This window comes from Sinocyclocheilus anshuiensis, unplaced genomic scaffold (assembly GCF_001515605.1).
Source record: "Sinocyclocheilus anshuiensis isolate Anshui unplaced genomic scaffold, SAMN03320099.WGS_v1.1 scaffold72, whole genome shotgun sequence".
NCBI lineage: Eukaryota > Metazoa > Chordata > Actinopteri > Cypriniformes > Cyprinidae > Sinocyclocheilus > Sinocyclocheilus anshuiensis.
In genome coordinates this window covers 1,110,501-1,127,647 of record NW_015554073.1, presented here as the reverse complement: position 1 = coordinate 1,127,647, position 17,147 = coordinate 1,110,501, and the positions used below count along the sequence as shown (strand labels likewise).

At 34.9% G+C, this 17,147-nt stretch overlaps 1 protein-coding gene across 1 annotated transcript in view; it reads right to left on the bottom strand.

Moving 5' to 3' along the window:
- LOC107668823 (CDK-activating kinase assembly factor MAT1-like) overlaps positions 1–16,823 on the bottom strand; it is a 22,819-nt gene extending 5,996 nt beyond the window's left edge. The window contains exons 1-7 of the mRNA XM_016460820.1: positions 16,604–16,823; positions 12,140–12,292; positions 11,974–12,047; positions 9,275–9,378; positions 7,648–7,788; positions 7,176–7,307; positions 1,829–1,950 (exon numbers count right to left, since the gene is read on the bottom strand). Of these exons, the coding sequence (XP_016316306.1) occupies positions 1,829–1,950; positions 7,176–7,307; positions 7,648–7,788; positions 9,275–9,378; positions 11,974–12,047; positions 12,140–12,292; positions 16,604–16,692 (815 nt within the window). The 5' untranslated portion in view covers positions 16,693–16,823. The remainder of the gene's footprint in view (positions 1–1,828; positions 1,951–7,175; positions 7,308–7,647; positions 7,789–9,274; positions 9,379–11,973; positions 12,048–12,139; positions 12,293–16,603) is intronic.
- Positions 16,824–17,147: the final 324 nt, after the last annotated feature.

Sequence of the window (17,147 nt, the reverse complement as noted above, 5' to 3'; positions counted from 1 at the left end):
GGGGGGGGGGGGGGGTTCAATACAAGTTAAGCTCTGTCAACAGCGTCTGTGACAGAAACACACTTACAATAGAAGTCATGGTTCAACTTAAGCTTCATTTGCATTTAAAGGCACAATATGTAAGATTTTTTTATTAAAATATCCAAAAACCACTAGAACAGTGTTATATATTTTGCTGACTTGTGTACTTACATTATCCCAAATGTTTCGAAGAATGTTTAAATCCAGAGAAATAAGCAATTTTAACTAGTGACACGGAGCGTGTCCATAGTGTCATTGTGTCGCCTGCCAATGACGTCATAACCCCTCAATTTCCGGTTTTGCTTTGTAGAAAACATGGAAACGCCAAAGATGCTTTAATATGTTGTGCGTTTTATTAGACCGGTGACGACCGCACAGAGTAGCATTATAAGAGAACTTTCAAATGTATCTAGTATGATAAAACAGCGCTGCTTTTTTTTCCCCACATACGCACGACCAGAAAGAGCGGAAGCGGTCGACTGCTTCGCTTCGACGGCTTTCAGCCTCACCCTGCTTCATTCTACTATGTTAATAAATCATTAGCTCATCCATGAACATGATTTCTGCCCGAGTCCCGTCGGATTGCGTCGGCTGTGGGGATGAAGACCACAACTCCCATGATTCCACACTCACGGTGTCATCAAACTACACCTTTGTCTATTTGTTTATTTTGAATACTCGCCCTCTAGCGGTGAAAATTACATATTGTGCCTTTAAAGGTGAACAATTATTTTTTTCATCATAAAAATTCTTAGAGATAGTTCACACAAAGATTAAAATTCTGTCATCAGATTTTTCATTTTGGGTAAACCATCCCTTTAATACTATAGTCATCAGTAGGCTAATAAAAGCTGTTTTATTTGACAAAGCCGGTCACCTCATGGGAGCATGTTGAGATTATTAAGAAATTATTATAGAGGTAGGATATAGTAAACAGCATTAGCAGAATTAAAGATCACTGCATTAACGAGAGGCCCTAATATACACGAATTTAGCTTCAAAGCCTGTGTGTGTTTGAGAAGAGTGAGAGTGTGTCTTACAGACAAAGTTAAACTTAAGTGAAGCGTGAAACTGCAAGCATAGCAAAAATGTCAGCAGACTTCCTGTTTACCCTGGGAGCAGTGCACCATGGGAGATGTGGTTTATTTGTTTAAATAAGAGGTCATTTATCACTGTCAAACACACACTCTCAACAGAAAGGGAACAGAGAAGGTACAAAAAGGAAACAACATCCTTATGCAAGAATTAAAAAAAATTTACTTACTGACATACTGATAATAATATAATATAATATAATATAATATAATATAATATAATATAATATAAGTTAACACTTTACAATAAGATCTCATTTGTTAACATTAATGCATTAGTTAACATGAATGAACAATAAGCTATGTATTTTTACAGTATTTACGAACCTTTGTTAAAGTGGATTAATAATTAAAAAAAAAGGTTACTAGGTGCTTATTAGCATGCAATTTACTAACATACTGGCTACTGGTTTGTTAGTACTTATAAAGCACATATTAATGACTCATTCTGCATGACCACATATTTACTATATGTTTACCGATATGTTTACAGCTATTAATAAGCAACAAATTATGAGTTTATTGAGGCCAACATCAAAGCTAATAGTTAGTTAATAGTGAGAATTGGTCCCCAAACTAAAGTGAGACCAAAATAAATGTTTCATTGTTAGTCCATGTTAACTAATGTAGTTTAGTAATGTTAACCAATAAAACCTTTTTGTTAAGTGTTACCATAATATAATTCACATTGGCAAAATGCAACTGATTCTTACCCTAATCGGCCCAATTGATCCAGTTCTGGAACGGGTGGCCCGTATGCGTCAATGCACAGAGGCTGATAGACGTACAACACCTCCTCCACACGAGACACGGAAGCAAAAGAAACAGTCTGACCCTGAAGGAAAGAGACAGAGAGAAAGACACATTTTTGCACTGTTTTGGCAATACAAATGCACATTTTTTGCCATGACAATAAAAAAACACTACTAAACAAAAAAAATAGACAAGATTTAGATAGACAGACTGCCCAATTGTTTCAAACCCTGCCCATAAATACAGACAATGATTGACAGACAGAAATCATTTATGATTGTGTTCTGATTGGCTAAAAAGGCATGTACACTTGTTTTACATGTCTGACTGTCACAGAAACAAGTGTGATTTCTGAGGACAACCATTTAGAAAGTAGGTACATATACCAATAAAAAATATTACTTTTGTTAGATTTTCATTTAACTTTCTTTAAATATTATTTTAATTTTACACTATTTTATTTAACACCATTTAAAACACACTCATTGAGTTTAAAATTAAACTGTTAATGCAGATGACCTCATTTAAACAACACTAACAGACATTCTGTCTGAGATTAAGTCACACACACACACAAATGCATGGGTGCCAACAAACACACACATCCCTCTATGGATACAGATCCAAGCAGGGGATTTAAAGATGTATGACAACATCACTCACTGCCAACACACACACACACACAAAGGCAACACACACAAGGGAGATTGAACTTGCTGGAGGAGACAGACAGAAACCACAGCATGGAGGGAGTGTGTGTGTGTGTGGAGAGAGGGAATTTCCATGGGAGAGCTTCTCGTTACTTAGGTTTGAAAGTACTGCATGCATTTATACGGCAACAAAACAGCAAAGTAAAATAATGCCACACAAAACAGAGAGAGAAAAAGAGAGAAAATAACAGTGATACAAGTAACTAGAGCGTGAAAAAGAGCACTTGTGAGGGACATTTTACAATCTGTTAATTGACTGCAAGTGCACAGCCAAAGTACAAAATTACATTTTTTGCAACACTAGGCAATGGCGGGTGAATTTGGCAAAAATAAATTGGGCATAATGTATATTTAATATGAATATGTAGTATTTACACTACCATTCATTTTGAGGTCAGTATTTTTTTTTTTTAAAGAAATTCATATTTTTATTTTATTTTATTTTATTTATATCAGGGACAGTAAAGACATTCATAATATTACAAAAACTTTCTATTTCAAATAAATTCTGTTCTTTTGAAATTTTATGCATCAAAGAATTCTGAAAAAAAAACATCACAACCATTTCCCACATTTAATAATAAGAAGAAATATTTTTTGGAGCATCATATCAGCATACTGATTACAGAATGATTTCTGAAGGGTCGTGTGACACTGAAGACTGGCTGAGAATTGAGCTTTGCCAATTGCCATCACAGAAATAAATTTAATTTAAAAATATATTTAAATAGAAAACAGTTCAAAATTGTAATATGTAATTTACTGTATTTTACTGTATTTTTATTCAAATAAATTAGCATAAGACAATAAGAGACTTCTTTAAAAAAATGTTTTTTTTTAATCTTACTGACCTCAAACCTTTTGACAACAGTATGAGTATATATTTAAAAATAATATAAAAATAAGATCCATGTGATTTTTTATGGTAGCTTGAGAAATATTTTCTCAATTTAAAACTAGTACTGTTGCAGTAGATTTCTTATTAAATTCTTATTCAAGTTACTGGGCTGATTTTATTTATTCACTAAAAACTATTTTTCCTCACATTGAACCCAGCAAACAACACACACACACTTGCAGGATGCAGCACTCCAATTCTACAAACTGAACACTTTAACTTTCTATACACACCAAATGTTTGTGGTTAATAATGAATTCAAAATAACGAACATAAATTCTCTTGTCCACCCAGCCTGATCAGTTCCAAACTCACGTCTCACACACAAACAATCTGTCTAGAGATTTCCATGTCAACACATACAAACCATCCAATCATAGATTACCCTGTCAACAGCCTAATACCAGTGGAAAACTCCAGTACACACACACGCACACACTCCATGGTAAACCACTACCGCATTTTTACCGACTCAAAATGAACATCTGCGCTCAGCATTAATTTGTGGTGTTTTATATGTGTGTGTATAGAGAAATGCTGCTGATTCTGAGTATGCCGAGTGACTATAGATACATATTCACTCCCCAGCGCCCTTAAAACAGAGCTGCTGGCTCGATCCATCTTCATTACTGTGTGGGGGTGGAGAGGGAAGGAAATCCCTGAGCTGAAACACCCCTCTGGTTGTCTGTGCATTCAGAGTTTCACTCCAAGCAGTTACACACAGTTTAACAGGGCCTTGAGTTTAAATCAATCATATATCTGCTGCGTTTCGACATTCAGTGCCGTCCAGCGCTTTAACCTCACCCCTGCCTGGGCAGTGAATCAGTCCATATGTTTGACATTAACACATAGTAAACATGTTTTTACGAGGTGGACTTGAATTTTACATTTTTTAAATAAACCATCTCCCCTGGTTCTGCATTTTAGACTTCTGTCTTGGGAGGCACAGAACATTTTGACTGGCACAGGAAAGGCTCTACGATGCAACGGCTCATTTGTTTGTTCATTCTGTGGGTGTGATAATTTTCCTCACCAAACCAACAAATGCCAGTTATTATTTCTGAGGTGTGCTGGTATTGCTTCTTGCCAGCATTCAGCTACAAGTATCAACCAGAATGTGGGACGGGATTTGGGAAATTCTGTTGTAAACTATGCCTGTAAGGAGACTTAATCTTAAAGGGAACTGGGAACTGTATAAACTTCTGTAGCATTTTATTCAAATCAAAGTTTCTTGCACCAAAAACAGTCCAAATTTAGTTTTACTGACCATAATTTAACTAGATAAAAACAGGCTGTTTTTGCTACTGTACCTTTAAGAGTTTATGTAAATATCTATTATGATTAGCTATTCTCATTGTACCAGCATAGTACACACTGTCGGTCACCAAAGCAGACCAAGGTGACCATAGACTTTAAAGCTTATTCTGCCAAGAACCACTCATTTAGACATTAAAATCTGAATGATTCAATTTAAAATAATTTTTGATGTAATATTTGGAGTGAGTAAATATGAAATCAGATATAACTACATATAACAACACAAGTGGACCCAAGAATATCTTACATACAAACTTCTAAATTCCTCAATCAAATCTCTGAATATCTTTCAAAAATCTGATGGCATGAACCTTGAAAGCACTGCCAAATTCAGCTAATTGTTGCAGCCCTGTACACTGAAAACAGTTTTGTTTCCCACTGGACTGATAAAAACTTGTGCACCTTGACCCAAAAATTGCATAAAGTCAGCCAATCAGTTTCACTTTGGCTTTTAGAATTTTTTTTAAGAGTTCTGATAATAATCTCATAATTTATCATAATTTAAGTTTACATTAATGCGTTTGAAAAAACGGAAAGAAACAGGGCTGGGAATTGACATAGACATCCTGGTTTGTTTTTACAATTATATTTAGCTGCTGATTTTCTGTGTATTGAAATTCCTAATTGAATTTTTCATCAATTTTTAAAAGCATTTTTTACGCATTTAACATTTAACATCATATAAAATAAATAAATAATTATAAAAGCTGTGTGTAAATTAATTTTCAGAAAGTAATGATTTCAGTTTGCATCTTGATTTGATCTATTTTTTAGCATTTTTTATTTGAGATTAGAGTCAGATTATTTTATATATCATTTATTAATTTAAATATTTTAAGTCATCCTACGACCCCATTGGAAGTTTTGTACGGAAGTTTTCACTGGTTGAGAAACATTGCTTTTTGTTAATAACTATTGATAAATATCTTCAAACAAGAATTGTCCATAAAAGTTTTTACAGAATTACTTTTGACAAAACTCCATTAAACGATGCGTGTTCCGAGTAAATTTCTTTTTTGGTTAAGTCAAGAGGAATGTGAGAGAACGGCAAAAGGTTTCTGCTTCACATGAGATGAGGCAGGAGAGCGCATCGGGACTCTGACTATGCAAGTCTTCAGGACGCTCCAAGGTCAACAAATATAAACTGTCTATCAGCACCTCTGCTGACCTTCACACACACACACACACATTCACCTCAGATCAGCACATTTGAAAATGATCGCATACTCACACTGCTCTGCACGGGGCACAAGAGAAAAATGTCACAAAAGCACAGATATTACCACAAATACAACAAAATATACTCATCAACACATTATCTTAAATATCTTAACCTATTCACAGCAAAATAATCATAAATCGCTGAATTCACACTGAGAAAGTGTCCTGAATTTACCGTGTAACACTAGTGAACACACATACAGGTTCAGTGGGGATAAAGTGAGCTTTGTGGACCCTCCAGCTGGCATTAACTGAGCTCAAGTAACAAGTGTGAGAGCCAATGCCCTCTCCATGCCCTGTAACACACACTATTTTGATCTCCAAGCCTCTACTGGCTCTGTAAACATGTATGCCGAGTATGATTCTGCCTGCAAAAAGTCAGACGAACACACACATTGCTTAACTGCACCGCTCAGAACAGAAACATCTGTGCGTTAAATATAACCATATATGCGTGCCTCCTGCCTAGTAGTCTAAAGCCATCTAAATCTGACAAACACTTTTTTGCCGGTACTATCCTCCATGTGCCAAGATCCATGCCAACATACACACCAATCATCTCTTCATGCCAACCACAAGACGCGTTTGTGGAAACTTATGGACTTGGATACACATACACAAACACAGACAATTGTGCACACTGTTTCTGTTTTTAATTCTAAAACGGCAGTTTTTTAGATGTATTGCTCCCCCTCCTCATTTGCATACACATTCATGACATGTTGGTTCAGGTCTGTCCTCTGCAGTGACCGCTGAAAGGATTTTTTTTTTTAAAGAACAAACCTGTCTTACCTGCTTTACAACACAGACGCACCACAAAATGATATAAACACACACACACTCCCACGTCATACTCAAACATTGGCTAATACAAGCATGCTGGTGTGTCTGTGTGTACGCAAAAGCTTGTGCACATAGTGTGCTGAATATTACACAGGAAACATGTTAATAAACACGAAAAAAACATCTATATAAAAATAAATAAGTATATATATGCAGAAGAATTATGACTAATCATTAGCATTCATTCTTCATTTGGTGGCATTTCTCAGCTAATCCTAAATTGATTTGATTGATTATTAATTAATATGATTAAAAATGTTATTCACTATAACCTTTACAGATTATGTGTGCATGTGTGTATGTATGTTGCTCCCTCACCATCATTATTCCAGTAGAGAAGATGTTTGCTGGCTTGACATTTTGCTTTTGTGTTTCTATCTGGGTCTCCAGTTGAACAGCTCGATCTTTATGTTGGGCCAACAGCACAGCTGCAGGTAACCTGGAACTTTCCTGCAAACACAAACACAGCATTGAGGATATGCTTTTATTTTAAACATTTTTGACACTTTAATTGACAGTGAGGAGAGGACAGTGATGGATAGGAAGGGAAGATCAGGAAATAACACAAGTTAGTCAAACTTGCAATGCTTGCAGAAGCACCACAACTCAACATGCCAGAGCACTAACCACTAGGCCACAACTCAAACCAGATAAGGGTATTGTTTTATATATTGTGTGTGAAGTATATGATATACGGACTATGGACAAAAAAGACAAAGTCTAAAGTCAGATACACATGCTAGAAAAGCAATGAGACATCAACCCATGGACCAAATCAACACGAGTGTACCAGTTCATCCAGCAGGGCCTGTTTGTTTTTCCTCTTGGTCTGTAGTTGTCTCTGTTCCTCCTGCAGGGTCTCCAGTCTCTTCTGCTCTGAATTCTGCTGCTCCTGTAACAACAGCTCCTCCAACTCCTCCTGCTCACGTGTCTAAGAGAGGCAATATTAAATTAGGGATGGAAGGATAAAATAAAATAAAATAAAAGCTCAACTGTGTCTTGAGCACATGCACAGATTGCTAAGCTGTGGCTCCAATAAGATGTCATTCTGATCTCTGCTACAATCTATTTCTGCTTATATAAGATTCTCACTTGTGAAATTATCCAACTGTCCAATCAGAACCATGCACACATACTCACTAGTTTGGCTTTGTTTCTCTGTATAATGTCTTTGTTATCTCGCTGGTACTGTTCCATAATCTGCTTGGTCCTTTCAACATCTATGTTATTAGTCAGGTTAAACACTGGACAGAGAAAGAGGTAAATACATTTACAGTTTTTCTCAGTCGATTTGACACTTTTCTCCAATGCAGTGTACTTGTTCTCAAAACAATTAGCACAGCCATCCAAACACAAAATTATCTTAACCAAACAGTTCAACTTTACTGCAAAATGAAGCACTGCAATTTTTTCTAGTTATGCTTTTATTAAAAGTAAATATTAGCATCAAATCTATAGGTGTGTTCTCTATTGACTATAAAACACATTCAGCTGTAAATGTACAAATATGCCAATGAAAATACATGTTTATTGCAATTCTTCAACAGGGAGTTTTGTTTTACATATATTGTGTATATCTAAATGAAATAAAAATTATTCCAACATCAACACCTGCTATCACCCGTGAGAAAAAAAAACGAATTGCCCCTTTAAACTTAAAATCTGTTTGCGCCGCCTTTATCAGCAAGAACTGCAAACAAACTTTTCTGATAACTACAGATCAGTCTTTGTGTGTGTGTGTGTGTGTGTGTGTCTGTGTGTGACTTTTTTTGCTGGTGAAAATACTAGTGTTCTAATAATTTTGGCCACCACTGTATATAGACATGTGTGTTTGCTGTATACATGACTTATCCTGAATTATTGATCTTGCCTTTCATTTACATCTGATATGACTTTTTTAGCTGGTGAAAATACTAGTGTTCTAATCATTTTAGCCACCATTGTATATACACGTGTGTGTGTGTGTGTGTGTGTGTGTGTGTGTGTGTGTGTGTGTATTTGCTGTATACATAAATTATCCTGAATTATTGATCTTGCCTTTCATTTGCATCTGGAAGAGAATTTCATTGCATTTTATCTAGACTACATATTTGCTGCGCTTGCATCATAGGAGAAAAAAATGTAAAAAAGGTTGAATCCATGCTTGACAAGCTCCTATCTCAACATCTCTAAAGGTCTCTTCCTTTGTGGCTTTTGATGTTGTTCTGGATCACCATGTCAACAATGCTCCTGTTCCATTCAAAATTATCTTGATTGTCCACCTGAATGACCTCAAACTTAAATTCTGAAAAATGTTTGGACATTTACAGTCAATAAGATGTCATTCTGATCTCTGCTACAATCTATTTCTGCTTATATAAGATTCTCACTTGTGAAATTATCCAACTGTCCAATCAGAACCATGCACACATACTCACTAGTTTGGCTTTGTTTCTCTGTATAATGTCTTTGTTATCTCGCTGGTACTGTTCCATAATCTGCTTGGTCCTTTCAACATCTATGTTATTAGTCAGGTTAAACACTGGACAGAGAAAGAGGTAAATACATTTACAGTTTTTCTCAGTCGATTTGACACTTTTCTCCAATGCAATGTACTTGTTCTCAAAACAATTAGCACAGCCATCCAAACACAAAATTATCTTAACCAAGCATCTCAACTTTACTGCAACATGAAGCACTGCAATGTTTTCTAGTGATGCAATTATTAAAAGTAAATATTAACATCAAATCTATAGGCGTGTTCTCTATTGATTATAAAATCAGCTGTAGATGCACAAATATGCCAATGAAAATACATGTTTATTGCAATTCTTCAACAGGGAGTTTTGTTTTACATATATTGTGTATATCTAAATGAAATAAAAATTATTCCAACATCAACACCTGCTATCACCCGTGAGAAAAAAAAACGAATTGCCCCTTTAAACTTAAAATCTGTTTGCGCCGCCTTTATCAGCAAGAACTGCAAACAAACTTTTCTGATAACTACAGATCAGTCTTTGTGTGTGTGTGTGTGTGTGTGTGTCTGTGTGTGACTTTTTTTGCTGGTGAAAATACTAGTGTTCTAATAATTTTGGCCACCACTGTATATAGACATGTGTGTTTGCTGTATACATGACTTATCCTGAATTATTGATCTTGCCTTTCATTTACATCTGGAAGAGAATTTCATTGCATTTTATCTAGACTACATATTTGCTGCGCTTGCATCATAGGAGAAAAAAATGTAAAAAAGGTTGAATCCATGCTTGACAAGCTCCTATCTCAACATCTCTAAAGGTCTCTTCCTTTGTGGCTTTTGATGTTGTTCTGGATCACCATGTCAACAATGCTCCTGTTCCATTCAAAATTATCTTGATTGTCCACCTGAATGACCTCAAACTTAAATTCTGAAAAATGTTTGGACATTTACAGTAAGTAACAGAAGTTGTCCCAGGAGGACTAAGAATCTGTACTAACAACAATCACAGTCCTCCTGGGACAACTTCTGTTACTTACTGTAAATGTCCAAACATTTTTCAGAATGAAACTGAATTTCCTGTGTTGAGTGTATGATTAACCGAGCAGTTATCAGTTTAGGGCCAATCGAAAATACACCATGTTCATTTGATAGAATCACAAATTACAGAGTTTTGTTTGTTGTGTTTGGACAAATGGTACATAAGTGTTTGTGATTTGTGTAAAACCTTTTTTCAGCTATTTTAAAGTATTGATTGGTTGTATTAATTATTGTGAAAACATTAGAGAGTTTTGTGCACATTGTTTTGAGAAAATTATTTGCATGATTTGTAATTTGCATGAAATGAATGAAAACGCTCAATCTGTTTAGGAAAATTACAACGTATTCAGATCACCGTGCTAACTGTTTTGAGAACAGTGACCTGAGTTTGGAGAAATGTGTCAAATCAATTGAGAAAAACTGTAAAACACTTACAGAATGCCAGAAACTGAAAAAATTTAAATAAATAAATGAATAAATAAATGATATGTATCTCACCAATGTCCTCCACTTGCTCCAGGTAGTCATTATATTCTTTCAGAGTGGAAAAATCTAATTCCCTCTTATTATAGCTGAAAGAGGAAAGAAATTCATTAAAATACAATAATGATGAGCCAATAAGACAATTTTGGAGTACCATTTTTCCAAACGCAACAAACAAAACTCTGTAGTTTGTCATTCGATCAGATGAACATGGTGTATTTTCGATTGGCCCTAAACTGATAACTATTCGGTTAATCATACACTCAACACAAGAAATGCAGTTTTCCTAATCATTTACACATTTATCACAATTGCTTTAGAGTAATAATAAAAGGGAAAGTATACAAAGAGCAAGAACAAATATGCAATAAAAATATATTTATGGGGGGGGGGACTGTGATTGTTGTTAGTACAGATTCTTAGTCCTCCTGGGACAACTTCTGTGATTGTTGTTAGTACAGATTCTTAGTCCTCCTGGGACAACTTCTGTGATTGTTGTTAGTACAGATTCTTAGTCCTCCTGGGACAACTTCTGTGATTGTTGTTAGTACAGATTCTTAGTCCTCCTGGGACAACTTCTGTGATTGTTGTTAGTACAGATTCTTAGTCCTCCTGGGACAACTTCTGTTACTTACTGTAAATGTCCAAACATTTTTCAGAATGAAACTGAATTTCCTGTGTTGAGTGTATGATTAACCGAGCAGTTATCAGTTTAGGGCCAATCGAAAATACACCATGTTCATTTGATAGAATCACAAATTACAGAGTTTTGTTTGTTGTGTTTGGACAAATGGTACATAAATGTTTGTGATTTGTGTAAAACCTTTTTTCAGCTATTTTAAAGTATTGATTGGTTGTATTAATTATTGTGAAAACATTAGAGAGTTTTGTGCACATTGTTTTGAGAAAATTATTTGCATGATTTGTAATTTGCATGAAATGAATGAAAACGCTCAATCTGTTTAGGAAAATTACAACGTATTCAGATCACCGTGCTAACTGTTTTGAGAACAGTGACCTGAGTTTGGAGAAATGTGTCAAATCAATTGAGAAAAACTGTAAAACACTTACAGAATGCCAGAAACTGAAAAAATTAAAATAAATAAATGAATAAATAAATGATATGTATCTCACCAATGTCCTCCACTTGCTCCAGGTAGTCATTATATTCTTTCAGAGTGGAAAAATCTAATTCCCTCTTATTATAGCTGAAAGAGGAAAGAAATTCATTAAAATACAATAATGATGAGCCAATAAGACAATTTTGGATGCGCATATACACACTTTTTCTGCCACATACATTTTGAGAACCTTCTTGCGGATCTCCACCTCTTTATCGATGGCTGGATCTTCGAAGAGCTGCACGCGAAAATGACTCTTTCTGAGAGGAGTGTTGCACTGCACACAGTTACCTGAGCCACGGACAAACAGCATCTCCACACAGCTCTCACACCTGAAACACACACACATTTTGCTCACATTGGCAGAAGGTCTGCTGAATGAGGGTCAAAATAAACAGTAAAGGAAAAGCCTTCAGAAGCGATTCCACACAAACACATTTCAATCATCTCACTGCTTCAGAGGGTAAAATTTGGCCCTCGAAACTTTCCAAACCGAACCATAAGTTAGACTAATGGATAAAACAGAGGCCGGGATGTGTGGTGGTCTTACTCAATCATAATGGAGTGATGACGGGATGGGTTTGAAGCAAAGCAGACATACACAATATGAACTGACAAAAGTACAGTGCGTGTTAAAAACCAATGTTACATCTTGCCCAGGATTTATGCATATAACTAATGCTGAGTTTCAACTAGATTTTCTTAAAAATACAGTAAACAATCTTTCATTTTCCACTGAGCAGTTTAACTCTCCTTTTCTCTGTCTGTTTTTTTTTTTTTTTTTGTAGTTTCCCCACTCTTTCTAGAGATTAATTTGCGCTCTGAAACTGTTCAATACGCCAGGTACTGTATATGATACAGTGGAAAAACTTTGCTGGTGACAGGAAATTATGGAGGCGTGAAAGAGGGAACATTTTCAGAAATAAAAAAGCTAATAAATCATTTGTTGTAATTGCAAATTGGCTTATGCTAATAAAATATAACTTTTTTATTTTAGATTTGTACATTTTAGTTTTATTGATAAAAAATTTAAATACCACAATGGGTTAAGTAAGCTTATTTTTGAATGAAACTAATGCTTTTATTTAACAAGATGGTTTAAATTGATAAATCAAAAGACTTTCAAATATTTCAAATGCTTTTCTTTTGAACTTTTTATTTATCAAAGAATCCTGAAGAAAAAAAAAAAGATCACAGCATTAATAATAATAATAAATGTTTCTGTAGCGCCAAGTCAGCAGCATATTAGAATGACTTCTAAAGGATCATGTGACACGGAAGACTGGAGTAATGGCTGCTGAAAATTCAGCTTTGCCATCACATGAATAAATTACATTTGTAAAATATATTAAAATATAAAACAGTTTTGTTGTTAATGAGTAACAATATTTCACAATATTACTCTTTTAACCTTATTCTTGATCAAATAAATGCTGAGTATCAGAGAACTCTTTTAAAAACATTAAAATAAAGTTTTACTGACCACAAACTTGTGAACAGTAGTGTACATTTTTGGTTTGTGATGGTGGCAGTGCAAAGCATCAGGAACATGTGTACTAACCACAGCACCATGGCTCAGCTGATATCTGGCTTGGGTTTTCTCTGAAGCATCTCAACTGTTCACTTTTAAACTTACTTTAGAGGATAGACTTTATTTCTGAACATACACAAGGTGAGTGTGCATGCGTGTGAGAGAAAACGACAGACCTTTAAAAACTTGAACACAGACTCTCATGTGACTAAATGCTAGACATTCCCTGCTCATTCCTCCACTCCCGATCCGTGTTTGTCAGCATGTTGAGAGGTTACTACACTCCTCTAACTCAGCACAACTGACCCCATCACGCACACACAAAATCTGCAAACTCCTGCATTTCACACACAAACACACACACACACACACACACACACACACACACCCACACCCACACACAAGCTACCTGTGACCCTCTCATCAACTATCTCTCACACACACCTGCTTGTGCCCTTCCCTCTTTACTGCTGCAGGTCACTTCTCCTGCGTTCTACTGTACAGACGTGAATTTACTTTTGCTTCAGCCTGAGGTTTATACACTTTTTAGTGTAAAAGGGCTTTTACATTAGCTATAAATAGAACTTCTTATATTAAATACAATCAAGCCCTGCTCATATTTAAAAAGTAACGCGAAAGTAATGTAATGCATTACTTTCCATAAAAAGTAACTAAGTAACGTAATTAGTTACTTTTTTAGGGAGTAACGCAATATTGTAATGCATTACTTTTAAAAGTAACTTTCCCCAACACTGATCAGGACACACTCAGCATCAGCCTAACAGTCACAAGCACAGTGTGTCTTCAACTACAGGCACTTTTATGTCTCATGGGTGATTTTTAATAACACTAACAGATTTTAGGTTTTTCAAATGCCTTTTCTATTCAATTATATTATATCATTATATTATTATTTTACCCTTGTAGATTTTCAATCTTAAAATACAAGTTAACAATGTAAAAATATGACATATTATTATTAGACTATTATAAAAACTATAACAATCTAAAAAAAGAGTGAAATAATTAACCATTTCAATATCTGTAATGTCAAAAATATCAATTTTTTCACAAATTATGACTGTCCCTTAGTTGTGGTGTGATTTCAAAATCAACTGAAGTTCAGGTATCTGATTTGAATTTCTTATTCATTTAATCATGTTTTTACATGTGCAAAAGATTAAGAACAACTGTCTACAATTTGCACATGGCTTGCTTATCAAAAATGATGAGCTGATTCTCAGTAAAATGATTATACTTTTCACAACTTCTAAGCATTCTTTCATTGTGTGAGCCATCCCATGCAAAATGATCATTCAGTTTACTTAAAATTTGTCAGACATACATGTATATTCCATAAATATCTATGACAGAACTTTTCTGATTACACGTAACACAAAATAAATGTACTATATACATATAAACGTACATATTACAATTGACTTTTCCCAGTAAACCACTACCTGCTATTGAAATCTAAGAAGCTCTGTGTGATACACAATAGCATTTAGCTGAGTGTCAGTGAAAAGGTAGAACAAAAATGACATTTCCAAGGATGACTTGCATGGTAAAATACATCTACACTTTTTAAACAGTACGGCTCACATAATGAAATAAAAACTTGGTGGCATTGGCCAATTTACTAATACAATAAATGAAGAATTACTTAAATGTTTTAACTGAGTTACTACATTTTGCATATACAGTATGCAATAGAGCTGTGATGTCCTACAAAACAATTGACAATTGCAGTTTAGAGAATGTTAAGACAAACTGAATGTTAAGCTTTACTTGAAAAGTAAACTTGAGCGATTGAGAAAAACTGTAAGAGTTTATTTCTCTCCAAAGTCCAAAGGGACAAAAAAGCCCATAGTTGAAGAAACACACAAGCAACATTTCCATCTCCACTCCATCATCTGCATTTAATCACAGACTATGCTCATTTTATTAGCTGTAATTCCTTCTTTCTGATTTTCTTCATACAGATGTAAACTCTCAAGAAATTACCAGGGGACTGAGGGGACTGTGTGCTGGACTGTCTCCAGCAGTGTGTCATCAGTGTGTAATATATTCATACAATCTCTGAGTCCCAGGTCAGCAGTCCACCATGAGTCCTTAAGTTCTCTGCAGGTCAAGGGCGTCCAGAACACGAGGAGTCACGTGACTTCAGACACACTAGATATACATACTACACCCTCTCTGTGGCTAAATGACTACTCTCATGCACCAAATGAGCAGCTAGTTTGAACACACGTTTGTCTGTAATTCATCCCTAACACATTTATCATTGTAATAGTTTCCACCAAAATACCAATGTTACAAATTTTTGTTATTACTACAATAAAACTACCAAACTAAGGTCAGCACACATGAAAAACTACTATAGTAATTTATAGTAAATACTATAGTGTTTATGAACCATACTATAGTAAAGTACTTGAATTAATTTATTGTGGTTATTCTATAGTTGCTGTGGTAATATAACAACTGTAGTTGGTAACCAATACTGTACTAAGTTTTCTACAACTATAGGGTGTATTATACTACAATACACTACAGTTTACTGTAGTAAAAAACTAAAGTATACTATTTAGAACAGTTTATCAGTTCACATTAATACTACAGTATGCTGTAGCATTAATTAACAAAGTGTTGTAAATACTTTAATATATATATAGTATAATACACTTTAATATAGTATGGTTCAAAAACACTATAGTATTTACTATAAATTACTACTTACTGTCGCTACATCTTATGTTTATCGGTCATGTATGTATCAAAACATAACTCTGAAGTGTAAATGATTATAAAAGCTCTTTATAATATTTGTATATCACATGCTAATTTATTATGATTTCATAGTAATGACTAAAAGTAGCTTACCATGTTAACTTTTTTGTAAGGAGAGTTTCAAAACAGAAGTTAGATATCATAAAAATATCGGTTTACTGCACTCACAGGTTGAAACACTGGCCTTATTACAGCAGATATACAATATAATAAAACACATAATAAAACTTTTAGTCTTGGCCATCACGAATAAAGCCCCACATCTGGAGGTTTAGGGTCTGCACAGGTTTGAATAAGAGCTCTGAAAGCAGGTACTCACAGCGTGTGTCCGCACACATTCACCATCAGCTTCAGAGATGGATTTCTGTATTTGGTCGTCTTGCACCTCGGGCATCCCTGATCATCCATTATTAGTGTTAATATCTGTTTTAGTCCGCCTGCAAAAGAATAAACAGCAGTCAACACACTCCAGACCGCTTAGGAGTGTTACATTCAAAACCGCCGGGTGGAAACAAATATGTCTATTACAATTGTTCCTATTCAAACACTGCTCGAGTTTGTGAGCTCTGTCCAGCGCTGAGTTTCAGCGATAGATAGCTAGATAGATAATAGATAGATAGATAGATGGATAGATAGATAGATGGATGGATGGATGGATGGATGGATGGATGGATGGATAGATAGATAGATAGATAGATAGATAGATAGATAGATAGATAGATAGATAGATAGATAGATATAGACACTTTACCTTTGCATACCTTATGAAAATGTATCACCAGTTTTCTATTTTCCAATTTTCTTTCCTTTCTCTTTCTTGTTATTTTTAACTTGTCCTTGTCATTCATAAATATATAAATTTG